We start from the raw sequence: 23,872 nt of genomic DNA, 5'->3' as shown, positions 1-23,872 counted from the left end.
CCAGGTCGCAGTTGTAAATGAGAACTTGTTCTCAACTGGTGAAATAAAAAAATAAAAAATACTCAACTAGTCTAAAGAAGGCCAGTTTTATTGCTTCTTTAATCAGGACAACAGTTTTCAGCTGTGCTAACATAATTGCAAAAGGGTTTTATAATGACCAATTAGCCTTTTAAAATGATAAACTTGGATTAGCTAACACAACGTGCCATTGGAACACAGGAGTGATGGCTGCCGATAATGGGCCTCTGCACACCTATGTAGATATTGCATAATAAATCTGCCGTTTCCAGCTACAATAGTCATTTACAACATTAACAATGTCTACACTGTATTTCTGATCAATTTGATGTTATTTTAATGCTTTTCTTTTAAAAACAAGGACATTTCTAAGTGACCACAAACTTTTGAACGGTAGTGTAGGCTACCAATATTCCCAACTCCGGAGCATTAAAAAAAAAATCCCATATTTCCTGTGGGATCATGCACATGCTTTCTCCTTAAAATTCAGTTTTGATAGGCCTACCATTAAATTATATGAGCAAAACGATTCCACTCTTTTTGGAACGGCAAGCCAGGCAAAATTAAACGGGCCTATTTATATAATGAATATGAATCCAGAAGGCAGAAATTATGAAATATTAAAGGATTGGACCTCTCACTGAAGGCCTCAATCATACAAAAACTATATTTAAATCTGAACTCGTTCTCTAGCAGATTAATAAGAATGGCTCACCCTGTATTCAAGAATGGCCTTTTCCCTTCATTCAGATTAGAACCTCTCACTTTCGGTTATTTGAAAATGAAATCATCTCCAAAATATCACTATTTTTAAAACAACAAAAAAATAGATAGCTGGTTGCAATTTCATGGTTTATGAAGTGATACACAAAATGAGTTTTTAAATTTAAACGGGTATACAAAATTCTTGCAATCAATAGAATTTTATATATATATATATATATATATATATATATATATATATATATATATATATATATATATATATATATATATATATATGGGGGATATAACCATCCCACCTCTGCATATTTTACTGTGAAGAGACAGAATAATTAGATCAGGAATGGCTGACAAATTGCAACATTTACTTGGAACTCTGTAAATAGCACTGCTGGGTGATTTGAAAAGTCATAGTCAATCGATCAATAATATAATAATACTCTTAGAAAATGTGTTTCTTTTAATTCACAATCTCTAGAAACTCTGACAATTGAAAGCTCCAGAACTTTTGTGAAACATCACAGTACATTAGAAAAATACTGTATATGTCAGCTATAAATCAAAAGTAGATGGTCTTCAGAGATAGATGGGAGGGGTTGAGGGTAGCTGAAGGCTAGGACTAAAAACAAACAAAATATTACTAATATAAAATATACTGTCCTTCAAATGTATGTAATATAATAAAGGAAAATATACATAACAAATCTAAATGTATTTTAGATTCTTCAAAGTAGCCACCCTTTGCCTTAATTACAGCTTTGCACGCTCTTGGCATTCTCTCATAATGAACAGCCATTGAACCTACACTATTCCAGCTTTGCTCAGGATTTGTACCTGATTCATCTAATCTTCTCAATTGATGATTGTGATCCATTATATCGGGTGTTAGGCCTACAGAATAGAATAGTGTAGAGATCAGAGGCCTATGTCGCTATGAACAGTGAATCCCAAGAACTGTGTGTCTTTCCTTTTTCACAGAGGGGAGAGTAAGTGTGGAGAGGATGCAGGAGAAAGTGGGTACGATCCAGCAGCTAAAGGAAGCCCTGAGAAAGGAGGAGAAACAGGAGAGCAGTGAGAAATCTGGCCACTCAGAACAGGTACCAGGAATACTCTACTGTTCTGTGAGGTTGAGAACAAAGTGATCTGTCCCTAATGTAAAATATCTTCCTCCTTTGACAACTTGAGGACTGGTACCAGGTGGAGTACAACAGAGCACAGGAGCGGAGGAGGAAGATCAAAGAGGATCATGGGAGAATGATACAGGAGGAGGTGGAGAAGATGGAAAGAGAGCTGGGGCAGGAGCAGGTGACTAACACTTGAGATTGATGTAATCATGATATTCCTCACATCTTAGACACTTAAACTGTCAAATGTCCTGCCTCCATAAATCTATCCCTATGGTCAGACTGATGGCCCCCAGAGGGAGCTGTTGGTCCTGGCCAGAGAGAGACAGGTCCTGATTCTACAGATGGAGGCCCTGCACACTGAGGCCTTGGAGGCTGAGAGAGACCTGGAGACACAGTACCACAGACACCAGCATGAGCTGCACTCTCTTAGGGAGGAGAGTCTGCAGGTAGGGCCCTTACCTGCACTGCCATTGTTTGAACCAACCCTGCCTATCTTACCCATTTTTGCCAGTGTCACACCTATCACCACCATACCAAGCTCTGTCTCCCCACCCTCAATCCCTTATCAGGTGTTCAGGGTTTTCCGCCAGGTGAGTGAGGAGCAGAGGAGGGTGTCAGAGGGCAGGTACAGGACTCTCCTGCTGGAGGCCATACAGGATGCAGTCTACCTGTCTTCTCAGAACCAACAGCTACAGGCAGACAACAAACAGCTCCGCAAAGGTGAGTTACACACCTGGATAACACTTGTATAATATTAACTATAGCATATTTCTGTCTCAGTATAGGCAGTTTAGATCCTACTTTGAGAAAAACTGATTTTACATCACTTGAAATAATGGTGTATTTCATTGCTATTGCATACCTTGATTTATTGGTTTTAAACCTAGTTCATCAATAAATCAGATTCTCTCTTTCTCTTCTTCCTCCTCCATAGCATTGGCAGAGCTCAAGGACATTCTGTGTGTGCAGGGTGACCTCAAGGGACAAAGAGTATCCCAGTAACAGTGAGAGGATGGGGAAATGTTTCTCATGAATTTATGGCATTTTATTTCTGGTAAGAAATAAGAGAAACAAAACATTGAAATATTTATCTTTAATATATAGTATTGCATAAACACTTTCTGTACTATACGTCTTGACATTGGTAGAGGTAATGACAAATGCTAATAAAATGATCATACTGACAATCATAGCACCACTCTTAAGTGTTGGGTGACAATGTAGAAATAATGGAGACGTATTACTCAAATCCAACTACCCATGATATATTGAAGAAAAGGCTTGAATGAATATGGAGGAATTTGATTGACCTGGAAATCAAAGGCAAGTGAAAAGTAGGCGATACATTATGCATAACAGACAAAACAGTGACGGTGTGACGAAGGGCTCTGTAAGTCTCAGCTAAAGTGCAGCTTCTATTACATAATCAACAATCAAATTAGAAACTTCAAATAACTCAAACTAAATGGACCATTTGGGACATGAGATGAAAAATACTGGATCTGAATCACTAAAATAAAAACGCATTTCAAAAGGGAAAAGAACCCTCCAACCAAAAAACATTCCAACCTTAATGTCAATCAATGTCAACGCATCATATGGTAAAAAGTGCTGCCAGAGATTGTGGTGGGGTGGTGGATTGGGAGTCAGTTAGCAGGGGTCCACTGTACCCAATACAGGTAGGTTTAGGCAGAGTTCTGCTAACTGTAGTACAGATAGGTTGCCAGGCCAATCATAGAGGTGGGTAACAGGAAGAAGGGGGTGAGCTGCAGGCCCAGTAGGGCCCAGGAGAGCAGAGCATTGACCAGCATAGAGCAAGAGATGACAAACAGCCTGGTGATGCCACTGCCATGCTTCAGCACTACTGACATCAGCAGCCCGTTTGCTGCCTGCCCAACGACAATGGCCCACACCACCCCTGAGTAACCCTCTAGGAAACCCTGTTCTCCCCCCATGCTTAAGAGGTAGGAGACCAAGTTGATGGCCAATCCGAACACGTACAGGTACAGGTTCTGCAGGCTTAGGGGTAGTCGCTGGCTCTTCAGCACCTGCTCTGTGTAGACGGCCGCCAGCCCTGAGATGAAGCAGTAAACCAGCACTAAAACAAGGCCCCAGGCTGTGATGTGAAGCCTGGAACTTGCCTGGTCCTCAGTTTGCCCTGGATACTCCAGATCCAGACTGCTGTAGCTGTGACACACCCCGGCCCCCATGAGGATCCCCAGGGCCAGCCACTGGGCGGACCGCAGCCTCTTCCCCAGGCAGGAGGAGTAGAGCAGGGCCGTGGAGGCGATCTTCAGGTTGCTGAGGACCTGGAAGGAGCTGGGGTCCATGTAGATCTGCATGAAGACCACCAGGTTGTTGTTGAAGGCATAGAGTGCGGCTGGGACTGCGTAGGGGGCCACGAGGGCCAGGGACAGGGGGGCACGCAGGGCAGACAGGTCCCTAGTCAGGAGCAGAGTGGCTAGGGACACCAAAAGCTTGGTTATCTCTATCAGAAGCACACAGGAAGAGGAGCTAAAGGGAACCCGCCCACCCACCTTGGTGAGGGCTATTAGGGGGGCATGGGAGCCATAGATCAGGACCATCAGTCCTAGGAGGCCACCCCACTGGACCCTCTTCCTCCACCACCTCCTGTGACGGGATGGGGACCCGGACCCCACGGCATGGATCACAATCATTCTCAATACTGCATGTTATGAACCCCCCCGGGGAATAAAAGTACAAACACCCTCTAAATGGGCAACAAAATAATTTTTTAAATCCCCTAAATTAGGCTAGATCTATTAAACCATAACATAATATTGTCAAGATATGTTCTTATTCTAAGCTGATAAAAGTTGCTTGTGATTACAAAACATGAAAGCACCACTGTCTTGCCGTTAACATCCTTGATTCAAAATCAATTAGATGGCTACTGTACGAGGCAACTTTACTAAGGCAAGCAGTCAAATATCCCTGCAATGTAACCTTACACTCAAAGTACAGAACCTTATCACCTTTTACACACTTTATAATCTGATTCACAGTGATCAGCAGAGAGAATAGCAGATGTTCCCAGGGCACTGAATGTAGATTATATACCCTTTAAACAAAACCCCCAAAACAAACCCAGGCTTTCACACTGGACTCCCAACGGACACATCAACACCCAGTTAAATCCAAACTTTCTTTGTGCTGTATACACAATAGAGGTTTGAGCCTCTGAAAAGGGAGCATCTACAGAAGTGGTGGTTGTGTCCTTGACCGTAGGCAGTTAGATGAAGCCTAGGCCTGGTTCTTCCCATTACTTTGGTCCTTTTCTAAACGAACTCATATAGTCTTTCAGAGTGCTTTCAATGTTGGGCACCTGATAGTTCTGAGCAGCATAGATGCCTGTGAATGTTCCTAGTAGCACTCCTATGATAGCTGAGGAGCGGAGCTTGGCCACCACGTACCCAGCCAGGAACCCCTTCAAAAAGGGAGATGCCAGCACAGAGCCCCCCTGGGAGAGAACAGGAAACACCAGTCAGGACAAAGCAGGCACACAATAAATAGAATATATGGCATGCTTTTATGACTCGTTTAAAAAGCAATCATTAGTCGATTCTTCTATTATACTATTACTGTTTCAGGACTGACTTGAGGTTCATGGTTTGTCTGCTGTCCTGTTTCATAAGGTGACATTTCACCTACTTTCTAACATTGGATAACAACATACTGTACCTGTGGAATTCCTGCTGCAAATTCGGTCTCCACACGTTTCTGGATATCTTCCAGTTGATTCTTGAGCTGGTTGAGATCCTTCATCTGCTTGAAAGGATCCTAGAACAAATGCAAGTAAGTTACACTGACTGGCAAACACTTCCTGAAGCGCCTGTCAATTTCTGTCACTGCCCGTCAGTTAATGCATTACATTCAGTCTATGCATTCTATTCAGTCTATGCATGCGTATGACAGTGACCAGGGCTGTGTTCATTATTCTGATTATGTTACAAAACGTTTTGTAACAGAAACGGTTTACTCCAAATGGAAAACATTTTACAACGAAAACGAGAGCTTCTATTGGACAAATTCAGGTAGGTCCCTCCCTGTTTAGTTCCATTTGCTCCGTTTGGTTCTTAAACTTCTTCGATGGGGTTTAACGAAAGGATTTCACCGATAGGAGTTCTTGCACGGCCTTGTCTGTGAAATCACGAAGACCCAAAAAGCGTTCAGCTGCATTCACAATGATTCCAATTTTCTTAGACTTCTTCTCCACTTGTGCTGTAGTTTATGACCATTGCAATAAATAATACAAAGTCCACCTTAACATGTAGCATTTCACTATTCCTCGATTGATGAGAAACCTTATCTGGTTGTTGTGTCTCTACTACCATAGTTTCTTCCCCGCCCCTCGTTCCTTCCAATCTTTTCACCGCCTCCAGATAGGAGACACGCTGGACACTCCTTACTGTTGCCACCTCATTCTCCTTCCCTCTGACAGGGTCACTCCAGGAATTCAGGCACATGTTCACCTCCACAGTTGCAGAATTTCACTTAATCTGGCATACGATACTCTTCCCATCTGCACACACTTGACACATGACCAATTATTTGACATTTATGACACTGAAGGGGCTTGTGCACAAAAGCTCTTACTGGGTATCTCACAAAGCCTAACTTCACATGAGAATGGAGAGACTCTTCATCAAAGAACAGTAGCATGGATTAATTTATTATTTTTTTATTTTCTCCATCCATCATACAGGTCAGTTGATGTGCACCAACCACTCCATTGAGGTCTTCAGTAATATCCTCTGCCTTTATTTCTTGAGCCACCCCAGAAATAACCCCCTTGATAGTAGTGGTGCACAACTCCAGGATTTTTGGAGTCAACTCCGACTCCTGTGGTTTTAGTCGTAGGAGTTGACTCTTGCTCGACTCCGAAAACACGCTGAAACGGACGCCCACACGCATACACACCACCTCACTATTATTGCAGAGTCCTACTACTGGAGGTTTTTAATTGTAGGCGTGAAGATATTTCGACATCACGTCTAGACAATAATAGGCTACACTGATAACTCATGCTTGGCTCGCAAATGTATATATAGGTCTCCCCATAATATTTAAATTGAGGAAGTGTGATCATAATCCTTATTTTAGCGATCCAGCCATGGTAGACGTCCTTCCTAATAACAATGCCCCCCGTTATGATGATAGGAGCTGCTGAACCGTATTTGCAGATGACTGTGTTTATGGATGAGAAAGTTGAAACTTGCCATTTTCAAAAAGTTTAGCTGGGATGCTGCTTTGTGATCTATTGCCTAACACAGGACTTCCAACCATGTTCCTGGAGCGCTACCATCCTGTAGATTTTCACTCCAACCATAATCTAGCATATCTGATTAAATAATTAGTTGGTTGATAAACTGAATCAGGTTAGCTACAACTGGGGTTGTAGGAAGGTAGCTCTCCAGGAACAAGGTTGGAGAGCCCTGACCTAGGACATCAACAGCCAGCCAGGGTTTCATTAAATACGCTATAGGCAATACTTGGTTTGCATATTTAGGCCTAATTAAACTAATGCATTTGGCTTTGTTCAACTTCAATTCACTGGTACTATGAAGAATAACTTAGCCATACTGTAGGTGAATTTACGAAGCATTGCTAGATACAGATTACCGGTTCTGACTGTCTCTCTGCCTGCCCCGATCCTTTCTCTTCACTATGAAAAAGTCGCTCTGGATAAGAGCGTCTGCTAAATGACTAAAATGTAAATGTAAATGTAAAAACGCTAGTGTGTGTTTGGTCTTCGGTCTGTTGAGTGTAGAATAGCTCAGCCTACTCATTGATAGCCCCTAATTTTGTGAATTTACATAAGACATTGCAAACCACGGAATTGCGAAATACAGCATTGCGATAGTCTATAGCCTACTTTTTTTTTTATTACCGATGCACAGTTCTGACTGCCTTCCTGGTGGCCGACATTTTAATTTATTTAACCCTTATTTTACCAGGTAAATTAACTTAACACAGGATCATTTATAGCAACGACCTGGGGAATAGTTACAGGGAAGAAGACGGGGGGACGACTGAGCCAATTGGACGCTGGGGGTGATTGGGAATGTAGCCAGCGAGAGTGTGTTCTAGAAGTAGACTACGCAAAATAGTTTCCTCCCCTGCAAAAATACTGACGTTCATGAAGATTGACAACCAGAAATGGGAGTTGACGCGCCAATAGTCTACTCCCCACCACTACTTGATAGGCGCCCTGCTACGAAAATCCATACAGGAAACATTCCACCGGTATCTTTGAGTCTTAAAAACACGCTTCTTATGCTCCGCAGACACACACAAAATCTAAACACCACTTCTTGTGACCGTCACCCAAATTTTCCTCGAGAGGTTAAACGGATTTCCAAAGTTAGCATTGATCCAAAACCCTCACCCCGACCTAAAAACAAGTCTAGTAGTTTACAGCACAGTTTTGCCACTGCAACCCATTCATTCTCACTTTCTGTACGATTAGTTTCATCCGACTCACTAGCCGCAGTCTCAAACAAAACCTGTTTTTCCGCCATCTTCTCCTTGCTTCTTAAACCGTTTCCGTAATGAATAACGTTACACGTCCCCAGACATAACTTACCAACACACCGTGCCTATCTGATTTTAAGTTAAAGCTAGTTGGTTTATGACTAGATCACGCTACTCTTAAATAGCTCGTTTTCTGACAAGACACTTAAAAAAGATTGAAGGCAAAAAACAGTACTCACCTTGTCACCCGCCATTTTTGTTTAAGTGAATGCTCTGTGATATACTCGTATGCCTAGGATGCACCGCCACTTCAGAACGATTACTTTTGCCTGGAACACTATTTGCTTGTGGGCAAAATTGCACTGATTGCAAGTCAGCTAGCTGTTTCACCTCTCAACCATCGAGGCTGTATATGGTTAGGGGACACTGATCCTAGATCTGTGCATATGGACATTTGAAAATTGTAGTTGCTGTCAATCCTCTGTAGTATGCTTGGATTAAATTCAGATATTGTTCCCGTGCTATCATTTCCTGGGTATGTGTCATAAATGATTTTACCCCACATGCACTATCGGGGATAGATTGCTGTGTTATCTAGACTAGTGGAAACCGTCGTTTCTTCTTCTATGATGTAATGGCGGTCCGCAAACCAACGTTAAAGGTACATGCCGCCACCGACTGTGCTGAAGTGTGTGTGGTCAATCACGGTTTACAAGATTTCTAAATCCTCCTAACTCAGTACTTCTGAGAAAATAAAAAAAGAGCCCTACTAACTTCTAATAGACCCTACCCCATCCACCAAATCCCTTCTAAACCCGTCCAACCTCAATAACCCCACACTTCAATCTTTCCCTCTCTTCAACATACTTACAACAATATAACAACACATGCTCCACCATTTCATCGACCATACACTCCAGACACAAACCATTAACATGCTTGCCAACCAGATGTTGTGACGAGTACAATGTACAATGTCCTAAGTGCAATCGGGCAAACACCACCTCTGCCCTCCTAATCTGACCTTTGACTCTTGGTCCACCAACCTTTCTTTGGAAGGCATATAGATGCAGACCCTTGGGCTCAGTCCCATCTCTTCTGCCACACATCTATCAAAATGTCTCTGATCTTACATTTGGCCTCACCTCTACCCAGTGGAACATTAATATCAATTATATCTCATTTCAAAAATATTTTAGCTAACTGGTCTACAATTTCATTCGTGCTTGGACCCAGCAGAATCTCATTAATACACCCATTCTCTCAATTCTCCATAACAACATTAATACCTTCAATAGTAGATCACTCCTATTAGATTTACCAGATGATAAACTATTCAATACAGACAGAGAATCTGAGCATACTATAATTCTAACACGTTGTACGTACTCCACCTAGTGGAGGGCAACTATTATCGCCAACAGCTCCACTTGTGGCGGCAGGTAGCCTAGTGGTTAGAGCATTAGGCCATTAGAATCCTTCCCCTGGTAACTCTAAAGAACTTATCCTCTGCAACAGAGGTAACTATGGGTCTTCCTTTCCTGTGGCGGTGCTCATGAGAGCCAGTTTCATCATAGCCCTTAATGGTTTTTGCGACTGCACTTGAAGAAACTTTCAAAGTTCTTGACATTTTCCGGATTGACTGCTCTTCATGTCTTAAAATAATGATTGACTGTCATTTCACTTTGCTTATTTGAGCTGTTCTTGCCATAATATGGACTTGGGTCTTTTACCAAATAGGGCTATCTTCTGAATACCACCCCTACCTTGTCACAACACAACTGATTGGCTCAAACACATTAAGGAAAGAAATTCCACAAATTAACTTTTATCAAGGCACACCTGTTAATTGAAACGCATTCCATGACTACCTCATGAAGCTGGTTGAGAGAATGCCAAGAGTGTGCAAAGCTGTCATCAAGGCAAAGGGTGGCTACTTTGAAGAATCTCAAATATAAAATATATTTTGATTTGTTTAACACTTTTTTGGTTACTACACGATTCCATGTGTTATTTCATTGTTTTGATGTCTTTACTATTATTCTACAATGTAGAAAATAGTAAAAATAAAGAAATACCCTTGAATGAGTAGGTGTGTCCAAACTTTGGACTGGTACTGTAAGTATTCAGACCCTTTGCTATGAGACACGAAGTTGAGCTCAGGTGCATTCTGTTTCCATTGAACATCCTTGGGATGTTTCTACAACTTGATTGGTAAATTCAATTGATTGGACATGATTTGGAAAGGCACACATCTGTATATATATATAGGGTCCCACATTTGATAGTGCATGTCAGAGCTAAAACCAAGCCATGGGGTCGAAGTAATTGTTCATGGAGCGCCGTTTGGGTCTTTGCGTATCAAAAAAAGATACACGACAAATAACACAGTGCTATTATGGAATGTTGTGTGTTATGAATTTGTACGTGCAAGCCAAGCGCCACCACTACGAGTAGCACTGTCAAAGCTGTACAAAAAAGTCTGCAAACACCGGCCACGAACGATGTGTTTACAATACTGCGTTGGTAATAAAGCATTATTTGTTCGACCGCTTCTGGGGTAACGTTAGCTAGCTAGCTTTAGCTTGGTACCAATACAACCAGCCTGAAAACAATGGCCAGTAGAAACTGCAGTCATTTTCATTATTCTTAGCAATGATTTAGGAATCCTTGTCAGTAAGTATTAGCTAGGTAGCCACTTGTTGTTCGACTATTGAAATTGAACTAAAGTTCAGGAAAATAAATAGATAGCCAGCTACTTAAACCCTGTTGCCCAAAGCTAACGTTATAAGCAGCCGTCTAAGCTTCATCTGGTTAGTGAGACTCCACCGGACAGGGTTATGTGTTGTGAAGCTAGCCACAAAAAGGATTAGGCACAATAGTTGAATTTGCGGTTTGCCTTCAAAATAAAATAACCTCTTTGAAAGTGATACAGAAGGTTACGATTGGTGGAATCATGCCATATTTAGACTAGATAATGTTAAACAAGGTTGGAATGTGAAGCAATGAAATGGGGTATCAGTCTACTCGGTGACACCCATAGAACACAACTGTGAAGAGTTTACGCAAATATTAGCATTGTAGCTCTTATTGCGGGACTGTGACTGTGTGAAATCACCTCCCCAGTGAGCCTATTGTGTGTATTGACATTGGTATTGCGGTGTACAGCTTTACCTAAGGATTGGGGATCAATGAAATGCGCTTTCAGTCTACTCAATACCTAAGCTATTTTTTTCCCAACGTCCTCCTCATTGTTATCAGACTCCAAAACATCCACGCAGTATTGTTTTTTCTCAGGAATAGTGTTCAATACACATAGGTTGACAATAAATGTGTCTCAATTCCCAGTTGTTTCAGAGTCCCGCAATAAGAGCTATGACGCTATTGTTCTCTGGGTGTCACTGAGTAGACTGATACCCCATGTCATTGATCCAATCCATAGGTAAAGCTGTACAGTGAAATAAGTATGCCCCCAATGCAATTCTAAAGTATTATACATCCAGTGTGATTTCAACAGATTTTTGTCAAATTAATAAATTATTGTCTTTTATTGATTTTATATAACAACATTCCAACCTCTTTTAGTATGATCTATTCAATTATGGCATAATTCTACTACTATTTGTATTCATTTGCATCAATGTCAATGACATACTTTTAATTTGAAGGCTTAACGCAAAGTCCACTATTGTGGCTAATCCTTATTGTGGCTAGATTCACATAGATGGGTCTGACCACCATTAATAATCAAATAAGAACTGTCTTATAAATTAAGGTTATTTTAGATGATGACACCTAGCTATATAGTTAACTAGCTACTGAAACAGATTATGTCGTTTTGCTATGTTTTTGGGGAAGAACATTTGTTTGCATCCATGAGCTACCTAGCTTTTTTTTTATGACCAGCACGTGTGTGGTGCGCGAGACAACTTTACCAGCATCATAGCATACGTATATTCATGTTCTGATTGGTCAACAAGCTTATTTGACACGTCAAATAGTGTTATTTGAAGTGTATCTTTTTTTGAAACGCAAAGACCCAAACGGCCTTCCATAATGAGACAGGATTGTGTTGCGGCACAGATCTGGGGAATTGTACGAAAACATGTCTGCAGCACTGAAGGTCCCCAAGAACACAGTGGCCTCCATCATTCTTAAATGGAAGAAGTTTGAAACTACCAAGACTCTTCCTAGAGCTGCCCGCATGGCCAAACTGAGCAATCTGGGGAGAAGGGCCTTGGTCAGGGAGGTGACCAAGAACCCGATGGTCACTCTGACAGAGCTCCTGAGTTATTCTGTGGAGATGGGAGAACCTTCAAGAAGGACAACCATCTCTGCAGCACTCCACTAATCAGGCCTTTATGGTAGAGTGGCCAGACGGAAGCTACTCTTAAGTAAAAGGCACATGACAGCCCGCTTGGAGTTTGCCAAAAGGCACCTAAAGACTCTCAGACCATGAGAAACAAGATTCTTTGGTCTGATGAATCCAAGATTCAACTCTTTGACCTGAATGCCAAGCGTCACATCTGGAGGAAACCTGGCACCAACCCTACGGTGAAACATGGTGGTGGCAGCATCATGCTGTGGAGATGTTGTTCAGCGGCAGGGACTGGGAGACTAGTCAGGTTTGAGGGAAAGATTAACGGAGCAAAGTACAGAGAGGTCCTTGATGAAAACCTGCTCCAAAGCGCTCAGGACCTCAGGCTGGGGCGAAGGTTCACCTTCCAACAGGACAACGACCCGAAGCACACAGCCAAGACAACGCAGGAGTTTCTGAATGGCCTTGAGTGGCCCAGCCAGAGCTCGGACATGAACCCGATCAAACATCTTTGGAGAGGCCTGAAAATAACTGTGCAGCAATGCTCCCAATCCAACCTAACAGAGCTTGAGAGCATCTGTAGAGAACAATGGGAGAATCTTCCCAAATGCAGGTGTGCCAAGCTTGTAACGTCATACCCAAGATGACTCGAGACTGTCATCACTGCCAAAGGTGCTTCAACAAAGTACTGAGTAAAGGGTATGAATATTTATGTAAATGTTATATTTCAGTTTTTTATGTCTAAAAACCTGTTTTTGCTTTGTCATTATGGGGTTTTGTGTGTAGATTGATGAGGGAAAAAACAATTTAATACATTTTAGGATAAGGCTGTAACTTAAAATGTGGAAAAAGTCAAGTAGTCTGAGTACTTTCCGAAGGCACTGTATTTCTTAAACTTCTGACCGTTAGCAATATGGCTTCTGGCATTCCACTGAAGGATAACAAAAACCATAACTCTAATTATCATCATGCTGAGACAATCTATCATAAGTATTATTAGGAGTCACCATATCAACAATCATGGCAACAGTAACATCTGTTACTCCTAAAAACTCTGTTGCTACTTCCACAGTGGTCTTCAACTTGGCAGTTCTTCTTTCCGCAAACGTAGTCAAGTTGATAACCTTTCCAATGAAGGCTATGAAGTCAATCTGATTAACTATTAAGGTGTCCTTTGAAACAACACATTTGTGAAAGCAAGATTTCTGAACGGTCTCGTATCCGTGTCAGGACCAACATTAACAACATTTTCTACAGTAGGTCCACTTATTCCAGGAGTAACCCTGTTATCTCCATCATTCTGCCTAATAGTTCCCCCAATCTGCCTTGCAGCCTCTGCATAAGATACATTATGAGTGATGTTATATCTTTGGTCCTTTCTAGCCTCTTTCTGCACCTGGCATCCACCAAATGCTGCACTGTGTTCCTCCCTACAGTTACAACATTTAACCTTGACATTGTTCCCACATTCACCATAATCATAACCTCCACACTTACCATAATCATAACCTCCACACTTGGCACATATTTTCTTTCCTTTGCACAGAGCCTCTACTTTTCCCATTATTTGGCATTTAAAACACCATCGAGGTGGAACAAACTCTAACAGTGAAAGCCAAGAAGCCCATCTGTACTTTCTTAGGTACAACCTTCTCAAACATTAATACTGACAGGCTTTCACTTCTCTGCCGCTCTTTCTTACTGAACAGTATTTTGGCTTCAACCACTATGCCCCCCATTACGTTTGTTTTTCACTCTCTTCACGTTCTCAACACTAGAAGTGCCACTGCTGGCAGTAGCGCTTATAGCAGGGCCATTCTTTTTCCTTTTCCTTTTCACCCCAGACCATCCGGGTCCATGTCTTTCATCATCTCCACCCAGTGGCGGTTCTAGCTTGTATTGCGAACCCCCCCCCCCCCCTCCCGATTAAATAGCATGATCATTACACAGGTGCACCTTGTACTGGGGACAATAAAAGGCCACTCTAAAATGTGCAGTTTTCTCTCACAACACAATGTTACATATGTCTCAAGTTTTGAGGGAGCAGTGCAATTGGCATGTTGACTGCAGGAATGTTTTTATTTTTATTTAACCTTTATTTATCTAGGCAAGTCAGTTAAGAACAAATTCTTATTTACAATGGCGGCCTACCCCGGCCAAACACTAACCCGGACGACGCTGGGCCAATTGTGCGCCACCCTATGGGACTCCCAATCACGGCCGGTTGTAATATAGCCTGGAATCGAACCAGGGTCTGTAGTGACGCATCTAGTACTGAGATGCAGTGCCTTAGACCGCTGCACCACTCGGGAGTCTAATGTCCGCCAGAGCAGTTGCCCGATAATTTAATGTTCATTTCTCTACCATGAGCCGTCTCCAACGTCGTTTTAGAGATTTTTGTCATACGTCCAACTGGCCTCACAACCGCAGACCACGTGTATGGCGTCGTGTAGGCGAGCGGTTTGCTGATGTCAACGTTGTGATCAAATTGCCCCATGGTGGCGGTGGAGTTATGGTATGGGCAGGCATAAGCTACGGACAACAAACACAATTGCATTTTATTGATGGCAATTTGAATGCACAGTTATCGTGACGAGATCCTGAGGCCTATTGTCGTGCCATTCATCTGCCTCCAACACCTCATGTTTCAGCATGATAATGCACAGTCCCATATCGCAAGGATCTGTACACATTTCCTGGAAGCTGAAAATGTCCCAGTCCATATCTGTATTCACAGTCATTTGAAATCCATAGATTAGGGCATAATTCAGTTATTTCATTTGACTGATTTCCTTATATGAACTGTAACTCAGTAAAATTTTGTTGCATGTTGTGTTTTATATTTTTGTTCAGTATAGTTTGAAAATATATTTTATGGCTCAGCAGGGGGAGATCATGGAGAAACCCCAAAAGCCCAGGTAGTCTACTCTACTGCACCCAAACAGTCAATGCAGATGACATACTCACTATTTTCACACTGACTGAGTGCACCTGATTTGGGTTGCTCGGGTAGACGGAGGAAGCTAAATCAAATGACCCAATCTTTGTGTTGAGTTGACTGCTGTATCAGTCAAGATAACAATTATTTACAATGTTTGACCTTTCACCTCCAGATCAGCCTACCTGCTGTACTACTTTGACGTGCACCAGACCATACAGCAGGAGTTCCCCAGCCTGCACCAGTCTGAGATCATCAAGAGGATCAGTGTGAGTTGGAAGAGGCTCAACGTGGCAGACAAGGGCTACTACCTGGAGAAGGCCAAGCTGCAGAAGGAAGGGACAGACACTGTATGTTTACCTCATATTTCTACCAGTGTGTCTTCTGTCTAAGATAGTGTGGTCAAGAAAAACTCCTGGCCCTATTATTAAAGATAACACCAGTCCTTCTTCTCTCTGTGTCCTCCGTAGACATCGCTGGGCCCTTCCAAGGAGCTCCCAGGCTTCGTAGGATCCTCCCCAGGGCCAACTACATCCTCCTGCCCAAGGGGGTCACAGACAGGTTCCCAACTGGAGGTATGTATGGAGAGTGAAGTGAAAATGACAATTTATTGGTAGGAAAATGATGAGTCATATACTTAAACAGTTCAGACTAGGTGTGACACAAATGTTCCATGTTTTATGTCTCAGTGAAAGGTGCAGCCCCTTCAAGACTTCTCCCCAGAAACAACCAAACAACCCCGGGGACACCCCTGAGACTGGTGTGCCTCCCTCTGATGACCAGACAGCCCCTCCCAGTAAAGTGCCTGGAGGGTGGAATGCAGGGAGAGGACCACTGGAGTCCGGAAGACCGATGCAATTGTGCAGTTACAGCAGGGTCATCACTAGAGAGGGGCAGAGCCAACAGCCAGGGAGTCATACAGCCTACTGCAGTGGTGTCAGGGACTCAGACAACTACTATGATGTGAGCATTACCATGAATAATGTTATTTAATTCATCCTTTATTTTTTTTATTTTACCTAGGTGGTCACACTGAGAATCTATTTTTCAAACAAGCCCTGTGAGTATTTATCTTAGTGGGCTTCAAGTTATAATTGTTAAAAGTTATTTTAAGTGTAAATTGTGGTGTCTTTGAGCTGAGCTTGGGCTGGAACACTTGTCACTGGTGCCAGGGTCAAAGTTCAGGAGAGGAACAGTGTGTATGGTCAGTCGCGATCTGTGAGAGCCATCCTCCCCACCCCTTTCAACACAGGTGGGCACTACTGTGGACAGATGGACATGATTGGATTAATGCTTCTGTTTGTGGTGTAAACACACGTGCCTGAAACTGTGTTGTTATTTGTCTGAAACTAGGCCGGGCCTTAGTCCAGTGCATTACTCTCCCTTCTGACAAAGGCAAAGTTGAGAAGACAACAAAGCAGCCATAATATGGCTGTAGATATCCAGCTGTTTTTAAAATGATATTATGTACCTATAAAATAACACAACTCTACCTCCACACTAGTTAGTGGGACCTTTTTAACTACATTTTGGGGAGCATAAGCCATCCACACTTTTCCTCTGTAGGGCTCAGTGTTGTCTGTTGGAGTGTGACAATGTTGACTTTTCTGTATTACTCCCACTCTATATTGGCTCATGGTATGACATGTGTCCTCTGTGTGACTGTCTCTTCCTCCTTTGTCAGGACCTAAGTCTGTCTTTGGCGCGGGGGCAGGGGTCGCTGTGAGAACCCGTCATATGACTACATATATAAGAACAGCCTACAGAGAGCCCCTGCTGTGGATGGGAACAGTGCAGGGAGAAAGGCAACGGAAACATGGCACAGGTCAGTCTGGAGGGCAGGTCCATGCACACATAAAAAAAATATATATACTTTCATAAATCATATCTCGAAATTCATAACATACCAACTGCCTTTAGTGAACATTTCATTTTTTTTAGCAGAGGCCTATTTATTTCTGCAACAATACACTCACTTTTTACCAATTGTAAGCAAGCTAGATACAGTGCCTCCTAAAGACATGATTGACATCAGGAAAAGAGGGTGATCTGTGGCTGATCATTGATGTTGATGTAAATCTACTACTTAGCCAGCTCTATTTTATTTAACTTTTTACCCATTTGTCTCCCCAATTTCATGGTAGGTACAGTCTTCTCTCATCGCTGCCACTCCCCTATGCACTCGGGAGAGGCAATGGTCAAGAGCCATGCGTCTTCCGAAACAGGACCCTGCCAAGCCGCACTGTTTCTTGACACACTGCTCGCTTAACCCAGAAGCCAGCCACACCAATGTGTCGGAGGAAACACCGTCCAACTGACAACCAAGGTCAGCTTGCAGGCACCCGGCCCGCCACAAGGAGTCGCTAGACCACGTTGAGATAAGGAAATCCCGGGCCAAACTCTCCCCTAACCCGGGTTTGTCGGATCACGGCCGGCTGTGACACTGCCTGGGATCTAACTCGAGGCTGTAGTAATGCCTCAGCACTCAGTGTCTTAGACCGCTGTGACACTCGGGAGGCCTCTTTTATTTATTTATTTATTTATTTTTTGTTTACTGATTTGTGATTTATCTTCAATGCTCTTAAATAATAACTTCATAAGATAATATTCAGAATCTTATAAGTCAAGATGTATGACTGGCTGGCTAGTGTCTTGTGTGGATATTTTATGTATTATATTTATATTGTGGTTAACAAGAGTTTAGACTATCTGTGTTGCTGCAACCGCCTGAGGAAGGGATGGAGTTGAGTCGGAGCGAAGTTCATTGATGCCGCGGCCCCTCTGTCTTTCTGCCTCTCTGCTGCGCATATGAGCCAACCAGACCGAATATTGACGCTGATGTTCAGTAAATCAAAAATCAATTGTTGTCAAGTGTTATGCTGCTGTGGCAGTACTGTTGCTAACTACACACACTCGACTGGTGACCGCATCTCAAGCCATGCATGTTTGGATACCGGGCGTTCGCAATCTAATATAAAATTCTATTTGTCACATGTGCCAAAAACAACTGATGTAGATTTTACAAGTTTAGGCTACTATGAGCCCTTTCCCAACAATTCAGAGTAAAAAAAAAAGCAGGAGGCAAAGCGTGAGGGCAAAGGGGCATGTGCTGGGCACAGGTTGACTCCTATCTGCGCACTGCTGGAGGGAATCACGCAATGTTTTGGTGTTGCTGTATGTCTCGCTGTTGGCATCTGAATTCTTCCTTACTATTCTCTAACCTCATCTCTCTGTTCTCATCCTCTCTCACATTTTTTCCATCTTTCCTCTTCTACTTCTCCATCCCCCTGTCTCATGTATCCCTATCTCTCCCTCTATCCCTCTCTCTCCCCCTCCCGCACTGTTTCTCTTACTCTCACTCTCACTCTCTCCCTTCCATCCCCCTATCCTCTTCCCCTCCCTCCCTCCCTCCCTCCCTCCCTCCCTCCCTCCCTCCCTCCTTCAGGGTGGTTCAGTAGCTCTGTTAGACCCATACCAGACCCTGTCCTCAGCCCAGAGGGAGCTCCAGCGCAAGTCCACCCTGCAGCTGCTACACCATGCCCTGCAGATCCCCGAGAGTGAGGCTGAGCTCCACGACACCCTGGCCCACATGCAGGAGCTCAACTCCACCCAGGTGGTCCTCAATACCACCCAGGCTGGGGACCAGGAGTTGGAGGAGGACCAGGGAGGCCTGGGGGAGGTGCAGGTCCAGTCAGGCTGGCCACGGTTCTATGGGTCTGCAGCCACACACTGCGCTCTGTGTCACTATCCCTGTTTACGGGAGGACAGAGGTGAGAAGATTTGTTTGTGTAGTTTTGTTTTGTTTTTGTTTTAGCTCAATGGTTGGTCACTGTTTCACATGTCTGGTGTTTTGTACAATAGTTTGGTTTAAAGCTGGAATCCTTAATTATGAAACGGCCACGTCCGTTTGGGATATTGCAACAACAAAGAAGTTACTGCAAACATCAAACAGTGTTTTTTACCCTCTGATATCATCACACGTGTGATAGAAGAGCACAATATGTACGGCATAGTTTTTTTACCATGCTGGATGACGCTTCTCAGCTCTGCAACAAAAACAATAACAACTGTGGTGATTCTATCTTTATGGAAAGGTCTCTATCGTGTGTCTCTGGTGTTTTGTCTCATATTTCTGTAGCAAGGCAAGAGGACTGCTGGCTGCTGACTGATACTCTGATCCAGACAGCCTATTTCCAGCTGAATGTGACCAATAACATTTGATTTGAAGGTGTGTCTCAACCCCCAGTGTCTGGCCCTACACAGCTTCACCGACCTCCACCCAGGCCTGTTCAACATTGGCAACAGGTTGTTGGTGAGTGTGGATCTATTCTTTAAGATCTGGAGCAAAGCATCCTAACCAGGCAGTCAGGACCACCCTGGACCACATCCACAACCACCCTGGTTAGACTCGCTTGGAGCAAATGACAGTTCAGATGGTTTTGAGCTATTACTTTTGTTCATGCTCTAACTTCATCTACTCTTTCTCTTTTCTTTCTCCTCTTCATCCAACCCTCTCTCTCGCTCGTATTTTTACTCATCCTCCATTCCTCTTTCCTCCTCTCACCCCACCATCTGCTTTTCTCCCCCCTGTCTCCAACTCCTTCTCCCTCTGTCGATCAGTCAAATCTCCGAGACCCGAGGAGTTGGCCAATGTCCAGGAGCTGCTAATTAGTGGCTACTGGGCATTTGAGTGTCTGACGGTGAGGGACTACAATGACATGGTGTGTGTGTGTGTGTGGCATCGCCCCCAAGATGGAGATGTACCAGCGGTAATACACACACAACGTGCTGGAGCTCAGGAATGTGGAGGTGAGAGAGGATGGAGACTGTGGGGGCATGGAGAGACTGCAAAGAGACTTGCATATTTCTGCGTATTTTTGTGTATTTTAATATGCATTTATTAATGTGTACTGTAGTTGTAAATGTGTATATTGTATCTCAATGTGTATTGTGTACACCTCGGTCTCAGTGTTGTTAAAAGAGCCACAGATCCTACAGCCATAAAAATAGAGACATTTAGTAGTCCTTTTTTTGCATACATTTTTCACGTGGCCTCTGGTTTGTTGATTTTGTTTTAGCCTGGCCCGTTTTCAGGACTTTCAAGCTGTGTCTGCATGCATTGTGTTGTATTTATGTGGATACCAGTGTGTCTCCCTCTTCCCTCCCTCCTGTATTTTACGTGGCCAGATTTCGGGGTTCCAGATGAGGTGCATGTGGATGACTTCTGACTGACCATGGAGAGTGAGGCCATTGAGCAGGCAGCGTTCCCCTGCAGAGTCGCCATCACGTGGGTTGACGCATCTATCATCGCCCCCCTTCATCCCCCCACTGAGGAGGGGCTCCACCGTCATCAACACAGAGAAGGACAAGGCCCTCCTACTCACACAACACAGGTAAGTAGTCACGACAGCTCTCTGGCTTTTTGATTCATTATCATTGTGTTTATCCAAAAAGTAACTAAAAGGATGTGAATAAACAAGTAGAAAAAACACTGTTGCACAATATCAGGACACAAATAATGCCCACTACTTACTGATTACATGTTGTGTGGGTTCCGGCTGACCCGTCAGGTGTGGTGCGTCTGATCCACGAGGGCCAGCTCAGACCATACCGGTTGGACGAGCACAGTGCAGAGGAGCTCAAAGGCATACGGGACTGCTGTGGAGAGATGGCTGCAACCAGAGAGCAACAGGGTAGGGACACTGTGTAAGGTATGTTTATTTCTGTTTTGATTGTGTTTGTTTGTGTGTGTTTAGGAGATTGATAGTTGTCTCTTTTATCTCTGACAGGACGAGTTGCTGGTCTCTCTGATCTCCCCGTGTATACGTGTCCAGAACGGCCTCTTCGCAACACCCTCACACCTCACCGCAGGCGAGCTGTCCCAGATCTGCCTCCATCAGTTAGCCGCATACAACTCACCAGTCAATCCATCCAATAGAATATCAATCAATCGATCAGTCAATCAGTCATCCACCATAATCCACTCAACTATTACTCAGTTAATCAACCTGTCAATCAACCATTCAGTCTGTCAATCTATGAAAAAGGCTAGCTAGCCAACCATGCCTCAACAACATTTACTAAATCTATTGACATGACAAACAGACAAATTGTATTGGGAGGCCTTCGATGTAAGGTGCAAAAAGAGATGCTTGAGTGTTTTCAAAGAAGCAGAGGTGTTGCTGCTAACCAGACTCATAGTCTGTAACTTATTTTCTCATCAGTCCAGCAGAGAATTTGATGGCTTGAAATGAATCTAAATAAGGGCAATTTGTTTTCTTTGTGAGAGAAGAGGAACCTATGAAGAGTCTAAACTTTGAATGTTGCTACGGTTACTGCTCTCTGCTTTACTTTGACTGAAGGAATGTTCACATAGTTTTAGAATAGAGCATATTGTCCATGTTGACTAACTTCAATATTGGAGTGCTTAATGTTTTGTCTAGAAGTCTATTATGATTTAATAACTGTGTGTATTTAATGACCTCTCGTGCTTTCTCATTATCAGTGAGACTGTTTTGATGTTTTATCCTCTGTTTTGAACTGACATGTTTTCAAAGATTCAAGTAGACAACCTTTCACATCTGCCTCATGGCAGATGTGAAAGCACTACAGGAGACTGTGGAGGACTACAGGAGGACTACAGGAGACTGTGCCTAAACTCCAGTTGGAGGAGTGGCTCCAAATGTCAGGACTGTTCTATCTCAGCTGCTCAAATGGAATTTCAAGAGAACAATCCATGGATTCTATTAACGCCCCGTAATGAGTAGGATTCTGTGTTTTCACATGCAAAAGGCATTACTTTTAATAAAAAAAACGCTTTATCTGCCTTCACAATGAAAAATTGTTTTATAACTCAAACATATTTTATGGAAAAGAGATGTATGTTTCTGAACAATGCACCATGCTGCATCGTTAACAATATGAGCGGCACAGACCTCCATTTCATTTTGAGCAGGGCACGCGTGCCATTGGCCGGTTCAACTCGGGGAAGCTTAAATGATTACATTTCCTGAGTGGTTTTGCACAAGACTTTCTAAATAAAGTGGAAAAGTATTTATTTATGATGAATAAGGTTGTTTGGGGTGATTTTTACTTCCTATTTAGGTGGTCTGGTATTGCTCAACCTCCCATGACAACATGGAATGAAACTTCAGAAGAACGCAGAGAAGACATTATTGTATCCAAAATGGGGACTGAGTTTAAAAATCACAGAAATGTAGCATTTTGTTCCCTGTTGTGGTCCTATTTGTTCTTAAGACGTACAATAGAGTATCTAGGCTGAAATATTTCGTTTTTGAAGTCGAGGATAAATGGAAAATTACATATTTCCAATGAAAGCCAGAAAAATATATTTATTCAAGTTTCAGAGTTTTCGACACATTGTCTGTGAATGTAATTACTGTCCTTGCAGAAACCATACTGTGATTTGGTTAGCAAAAACTAAAAGGATAACCCACAAAGGAGTTGTCCTTTGCCTTCAAGCAGTAAAGTAAAAATAACATTTACATTACACTGAGTATACCAAACATTAGGAACACCTTCCTAACACTGAGTTGCACCCCCACCTCTACAAGGTGTCGAAAGCGTTCCACACGGATGCTGGCCCATGTTGACGCCAATGCTTCCTACAGTTGTGTCAAGTTGGCTGGATGTCCTTTGGGTGGTGGACCGTTCTTGATACACACGGGAAACTGTTGAGCGTGAAACTCGGTAGCATTGCAATTCTTGACACAAACCGGTGCACCTGGCACCTACCCCGTTCAAAGGCACTTACGTTTTTGTCTTGCACATTCACCCTCTGAATGGCACACATACACAATCCATGTTTCAATTGTCTCAATGCTTAAAAATCCTTATTTAACCTTCCTCCCCATTCATCTATACTGATTTGAATTGGATATAACAAGTGACATCAATAAGGGATCATAGCTTTCACCTGTCTAATCTGTCATGGAAAGAGCAGGTGTTCTTAATGTATACTCAGTGTATATCATACATACAGTTAAAGGGGTAATTTCAAAATGTTTTTACTTCATATGCATCATCTCCAGCACCACCACAACATTAACATATGTGAAAATTGTGCGTTTCTATATTTTGTAGTAAAAAAGATAGTGGAAGATAAGGCTGGAGTTACACAAAGCAACTTTCACGACATTTTCGCTACAGATGCAGGTTGCAAGTGACATAAGCTCAAGCAACTTTGCTGTTACATGAAGGTACTCAAACGTGATTACATTTGCATGCAACAGC

At 42.9% G+C, this 23,872-nt stretch overlaps 3 protein-coding genes and 1 long non-coding RNA gene across 5 annotated transcripts; 2 read left to right on the top strand and 2 right to left on the bottom strand.

Moving 5' to 3' along the window:
* Window positions 1-2,946: 2,946 nt before the first annotated feature.
* On the bottom strand, window positions 2,947-4,663 carry LOC115174231 (probable UDP-sugar transporter protein SLC35A4). Its single transcript, XM_029732874.1, has one exon. It carries the CDS (start codon window positions 4,544-4,546, stop codon window positions 3,569-3,571), a length of 978 nt encoding a protein of 325 aa, XP_029588734.1. The 5' UTR covers window positions 4,547-4,663; the 3' UTR covers window positions 2,947-3,568.
* A 197-nt stretch (window positions 4,664-4,860) lies between these two features.
* LOC115174278 (SLC35A4 upstream open reading frame protein-like) lies at window positions 4,861-8,690 on the bottom strand. Of its 2 annotated transcripts, none has more exons than XM_029732877.1 (3): window positions 8,603-8,690; window positions 5,571-5,669; window positions 4,861-5,349 (listed from the first exon to the last, which is right to left on the bottom strand). In XM_029732877.1, the coding sequence occupies exons 1-3, from the start codon at window positions 8,615-8,617 to the stop codon at window positions 5,152-5,154; spliced, it is 312 nt and encodes a 103-aa protein (XP_029588737.1). In that variant the 5' UTR covers window positions 8,618-8,690; the 3' UTR covers window positions 4,861-5,151. The 2 variants fall into 2 exon arrangements, with proteins under 2 accessions (XP_029588737.1, XP_029588736.1); XM_029732876.1 differs by lacking the exon at window positions 8,603-8,690 and adding an exon at window positions 8,344-8,379.
* Window positions 8,691-13,340: 4,650 nt separating this feature from the next.
* LOC115174247 (HMG domain-containing protein 3-like) lies at window positions 13,341-20,005 on the top strand. Its single transcript, XM_029732875.1, has 7 exons — window positions 13,341-13,380; window positions 15,795-15,969; window positions 16,090-16,194; window positions 16,309-16,582; window positions 17,304-17,444; window positions 19,065-19,389; window positions 19,758-20,005. Exons 5-7 carry the CDS (start codon window positions 17,436-17,438, stop codon window positions 19,838-19,840), a joined length of 417 nt encoding a protein of 138 aa, XP_029588735.1. The 5' UTR covers window positions 13,341-13,380; window positions 15,795-15,969; window positions 16,090-16,194; window positions 16,309-16,582; window positions 17,304-17,435; the 3' UTR covers window positions 19,841-20,005.
* An 896-nt stretch (window positions 20,006-20,901) lies between these two features.
* LOC115174304 (uncharacterized) lies at window positions 20,902-22,687 on the top strand. Its single transcript, XR_003871763.1, has 3 exons — window positions 20,902-21,012; window positions 21,190-21,312; window positions 21,409-22,687. It is a non-coding gene; the product is annotated as an uncharacterized LOC115174304 (long non-coding RNA).
* Window positions 22,688-23,872: the final 1,185 nt, after the last annotated feature.

Source organism: Salmo trutta, chromosome 3, assembly GCF_901001165.1.
Source record: "Salmo trutta chromosome 3, fSalTru1.1, whole genome shotgun sequence".
Taxonomy (NCBI): Eukaryota; Metazoa; Chordata; class Actinopteri; order Salmoniformes; family Salmonidae; genus Salmo; species Salmo trutta.
This window is presented reverse-complemented; position numbering and strand designations above follow the sequence as displayed.

Coding starts and splice junctions, on each gene's coding strand:
- LOC115174231 (XM_029732874.1), bottom strand. CDS start 4,546: ATGATTGTGATCCATGCCGTGGGGTCCGGGTCCCCATCCCGTCACAGG.
- LOC115174278 (XM_029732876.1), bottom strand. CDS start 8,364: ATGAAACTAATCGTACAGAAA. Junction 5,670..8,343: donor TGAAACTAATCGTACAGAAA/GTGAGAATGAAT, acceptor CATTTGTTCTAG/GATCCTTTCAAGCAGATGAA. Junction 5,350..5,570: donor TTGCAGCAGGAATTCCACAG/GTACAGTATGTT, acceptor GTTCTCTCCCAG/GGGGGCTCTGTGCTGGCATC.
- LOC115174247 (XM_029732875.1), top strand. Junction 19,390..19,757: donor CTGTTTACGGGAGGACAGAG/GTGAGAAGATTT, acceptor ATATTTCTGTAG/CAAGGCAAGAGGACTGCTGG.